The sequence below is a fragment of the Geospiza fortis genome, unplaced genomic scaffold (genome assembly GCF_000277835.1).
Source record: "Geospiza fortis unplaced genomic scaffold, GeoFor_1.0 scaffold221, whole genome shotgun sequence".
Lineage (NCBI taxonomy): Eukaryota > Metazoa > Chordata > Aves > Passeriformes > Thraupidae > Geospiza > Geospiza fortis.
This window is the reverse complement of record NW_005054395.1, coordinates 1,966,018-1,970,324: the sequence shown is the minus strand read 5'-3', so window position 1 is coordinate 1,970,324 and position 4,307 is coordinate 1,966,018. Positions and strand designations below refer to the sequence as shown.

The 4,307-nt window shown below is 43.1% G+C and overlaps 1 protein-coding gene across 1 annotated transcript in view; it reads right to left on the bottom strand.

Annotated features, from left to right (window-relative positions):
* Nucleotides 1-651: 651 nt before the first annotated feature.
* RNF135 (ring finger protein 135) overlaps nt 652-4,307 on the bottom strand; it is a 6,131-nt gene continuing 2,475 nt past the window's right edge. Inside the window, exons 4-6 of the mRNA XM_005425738.2 lie at nt 3,478-3,637; nt 2,958-3,056; nt 652-2,164 (exon numbers count right to left, since the gene is read on the bottom strand). Coding sequence (XP_005425795.1) covers nt 1,629-2,164; nt 2,958-3,056; nt 3,478-3,637 — 795 coding nt within the window. The 3' untranslated portion in view covers nt 652-1,628. The remainder of the gene's footprint in view (nt 2,165-2,957; nt 3,057-3,477; nt 3,638-4,307) is intronic.

Sequence of the window (4,307 nt, the reverse complement as noted above, 5' to 3'; positions counted from 1 at the left end):
CGGGCCGGCCGTGACCGCAGCGAGCGCTGAGAGACAGTCCGGGGCACCCGGAGCACCCCGGGATCACAGAATAGTGAGGGTGCAAAAGACCTCCGAGATCATCCCGTCCAACCTATGGCCAACACCACCGTGTCACCCAGCCCGCGGCGCCGAGAGCCAAGCCCAGTCCTTCCCCAAACGCCCCTAGGGAAGGTGACTCCAACCCGGCCCAATGTTTAATCACCTACTCAGGAAATTCTTCCCAATGTTCAAATAGTGACACAGAGGGTTCCCATCTGCACTGTGTGCTGTTAGGTGGGCTGTTGCTGTGATCCAAACCACAACAAATTGCTGCCCCTGGGCACTACAGCACAACTCCTATGTGGGAAATTGGGGATGTCCAGCGCCTTCATGCTGTAGCTGTTTTTTTCCAGATAAACCAGCAAAGGACACCTCAATACTAACAAAGCAGTGGCTTTGGCTGTCCCAGGAAAGCCACCCCAGCCAGGGAGATGCTGAATGCACACCCCTGGGATCATAAAAATGTGCATTTAGGCCATCAGAGTGTTCAGTGGCAGCAGAGTAACTCTGATGGTGAGCAGCAGTTCTGTCAATTACTTTAAAAGACAAGGAGCTCCATTCCACTAAATGAAATAGTTGAATCCCATATGCTTTATTCACAATAAACTATTTATTTTGTCAATTCTGGAATGCCAAAGTCTTCCTGAAAAAGCTTTTGCTTCTTGGGAATGCTGTTTTCAGTGTGCCTGCATGAAGCAGTGGATCTCCCAAAAATCAAGTTGTCCATAGCTTTTATGGGACCTCAGCTCTGGTTCCTTCACCCCCCCAACAGGCAACTGAGAAGCTCTTTGTCTCAGGCTCGCTGGCAAGACCAGATGGGCCTTCCCATGACAGAGTCCTGCTTGCAGGTCCTTTAAAAGGGCACTAAAGTGACCACATGATTTATTAGCTGGTATAAACACACCCCAACATCTGCTTCACAAGCATGACCATGGTCATACCACCACCAGGAATGACAACCCTTTGGCCAGGGCAAGACTAAAATATGGTTCTGGGGAGATGATGTTCTTCTGGGACACCTCCCTGAAGCGTCAGGTCCTCAAATCCAAAGCCTATTTCACAGTTACTGCCTACCCTAAAGGGAAAGATTTTCATACCCAAGATCAGTAACATTCTTACCCTCTGAGCATTCCTTAATCAATCAGAACTGTCTAAAGAAAACTCACTTGACAGAAAGTAATGGCATAATCTGTTCTTCTGTATGTTTTTTTGTATCAATATAGGAAAAATGAGGTCAATGAGAAAGGCTTATCCCCAACATTAGAGCTTCCTTAGTCCATTCTTTCCTAGGAATATCCTGGGACTACTTAAAGCTGCTTGAGAAACCCACCTGACTCCTACAGGGCTGGTTACTGCCTTTGGCACAGGCTGAAATTGCTTTAATGAAGTATGGCTAGACCAGAGCACAGCGTGAAGAGAAGCAGAGCAGACAGAAGTATCAGTGGCTGATTCCCAGGAAAGCCTGGGTAGTTATGCATTCATTCCTTGGTACGCTCCTGTGCTAAACACTGAGGCTTTTATAGAAACTCTGCGGTCATTGGCAAAATTGTCCCTGTTCTCAGCAGGCTTTATCTCCTGTTTGGCTGACTTATAGTTAAAGATCCATTTCTTTCTAGGGTGTACAGCCAGAAAGCAGGGTAGAGAGGATCTGAGGTACTGATTTCAAAGGTGTGCAAAAGCATTTCTTTGTCAGAGACGGAGTAAAATGACACAGTCTTCTTCTGTAGTTCCAGGAAAACTCCAACCTTCAGTGGTTTGTCCTTGTGCAATAATGTTTCTTGATCCTTATGCCACGCTGACAGCTGTTTTTTAGGACCCAGCCATTCTACACACCAGGAATGCTCAGTTCTTCCCAATTTGTCCCTTTTACCAATCATTTCATGAGCAACTCCAACAGCCCATCCATCACTGTCCTTGGTAATTACTTCCCAGTAGTGGCACCCCGTAGAGAAGCCCTGTGAACACATGACTTGGCTGATGCAGAATCTTTTGGGTGATGGTTGATAACTGGTCAGGTGGCTGGAAACCATCACCCTCCTGTTCTGGGCTGTGAGTGCCAGGCGCTCGTGTACTCTTGTGGGGTCAAAAGTCACATCATCTGCCCCTGGAAGACAGAAAGGAAAATATTCTCACATGCAGGCAACAAGAAGGCAGGTGTATCCCCGATCCAGAAGAGAAATGAAACCCAATAATCAAGCCATAAACCTGAATCAAAGTTCAAAAATCCTCAACCAAGCACTATCAACTGTATCCTGGGCATACTGAAACATTTAACAGGCACAACTGTGTAAATATCCATTACAGACTCATATGCACTCCAGTGGAAAGGTGAAAGTACCTTCTACCCTACCAGATGGATTTTATTCCTAGCCACAATCTTTTTTTTTAAAAATTACCTTTTTGTCAATAAAAAATGGGATGCTTACCCTCACAAAGCTTACAGTCATCTGTTCACTGGGACAAGTTCTTACACATTTTATCAGCAAAAACATTAGTTTGCTGTGTTAAGCTACAGCTGTAGTACAGTGTGTTGACTGCAAAAATGTTTCTGTCAAAATGTTGCAGAATTCAAGTAACAACTGGATTAACTACAGCTTAACAGCAAAGATCAGTGAGGTGCAGTAACTGCCCGTACACCAGCTCAGACTCCACAGGCAGCACAAGCCACCCACACAGCTTACACAAAACAGTTTTCTTATCTCTTTTTTATCCTACATCCGCAGTCAGGTACAATGTTACATTATGTGCCAGTAACTGATTCATTCAGGGCAACTCCATTGTGTTTCCACGCTTCAGTAAACAGACACATTTCCTCAAGGACTGTTTTCTTCTGCAAATCCAGTCTCAGGGTCACCTGCATGTATGTGGTTGAGAGTGCTGCTGGCTTGGATACTTACACTGAGAAAACTGGCTGGAAATGGTTGGTTCAGGACTTTCTGCAGACTCTGGAGGTGATGAGCTGACACTTGGCTCCTGGTCTAAGTCTGGAGGATGCACTAAATACAAAAAATAAATGAAGTGTTAAGGCATTTCTTCAAAATGTACATAGGAGGTATTTAAGCTTCTAAAGGAAAACACACCTTAAATAAACCCAGCTACTTGTTCAAGCGCAAAACTAGGAGCTGCATTTTTTGATTGCATGAATTACAAAGGATGTGTAGGCAAACATTTTAACCCAAAATTAACAAAACACTCTATGCTGGTGTGGTCAGAGGCAAACTGTAAAAGAGTGAGATGGGTAAAGCAGTTGGATCATTCTATGAAGATAAAGCAGTTTCTGTCTTAAAAAATTTTACAGTGTTCTTTAGTATTTGCTGAGTATTGTGTTTCTTGTTTTATTTGCACAAAGTAATTTTTTACTCTATTTGCTAAATCCACTGCCTTTAAGAAAAATATTTCAAAATAAGGGAAACTCACCTGGTGGGAGATGCTGAGCATAATTCTCCAAGAGTAAAATTTCCAACTTTCTCTTAAGATCTTCTACAGCACTTTTGACAACATTAAGCTTTTCATCAAGTGTAATTTTATTTATTGTCAAAGGCGAGCCTTCGTGCCTCTGCCTCTCACATAAATCTCTCTAATAATGACAAAAGGATCAGGGGAAAGATGTAAACAACAGCAGTTACTTAATCTCGCAGATCAGATTGTAATATAAAGCCCAAGTGGAAAAAGAGCAGTGATCTCCCCAAGAATGTTATTCTTTGTATCCAAGGTTTCCTTTATAGGACTATTACCTGAGCAACCAACCCGAAATCTCATAGAAAATAGTGAAGGATATTCTTATTAAAAAATAAAAAGACTGTTTTCCCCAAGAAAACCAAGAATGCAACTAATTTTTCTTTTATACATATATATCACAACTTCCTTAAGTATTCATATGAATACACAAAGTTACTCTCTTTACTTCCTTCTTTTTCTTCTAGAACCGAAACCAAAAGTTTGAAAATGTATCAGTGTGAGGAAAGGGTAAACCTAGTTTGCCTAAATTTACAAATTGTGGAAATCTACATCTGAAGTTGCTCTGTTAGTCTGTGTGTACAGTCTGTAGGAAGAAACAGCCTTTTGGAGGCTGGATTAATCTCCTTTGCAGGAGGATATATCTCAGGTAGGCCAGATAACACTGAAAGTACCCATTTCCCTTCACTGCCTGTAATGGGACCCTGGATCAGGTGAATTCCAATGTGGGCACCTGTGCCTGGGTCCTGGAAGGCCAATTCTGTCTCATGGCACTGCCCCACCCAGAGAGC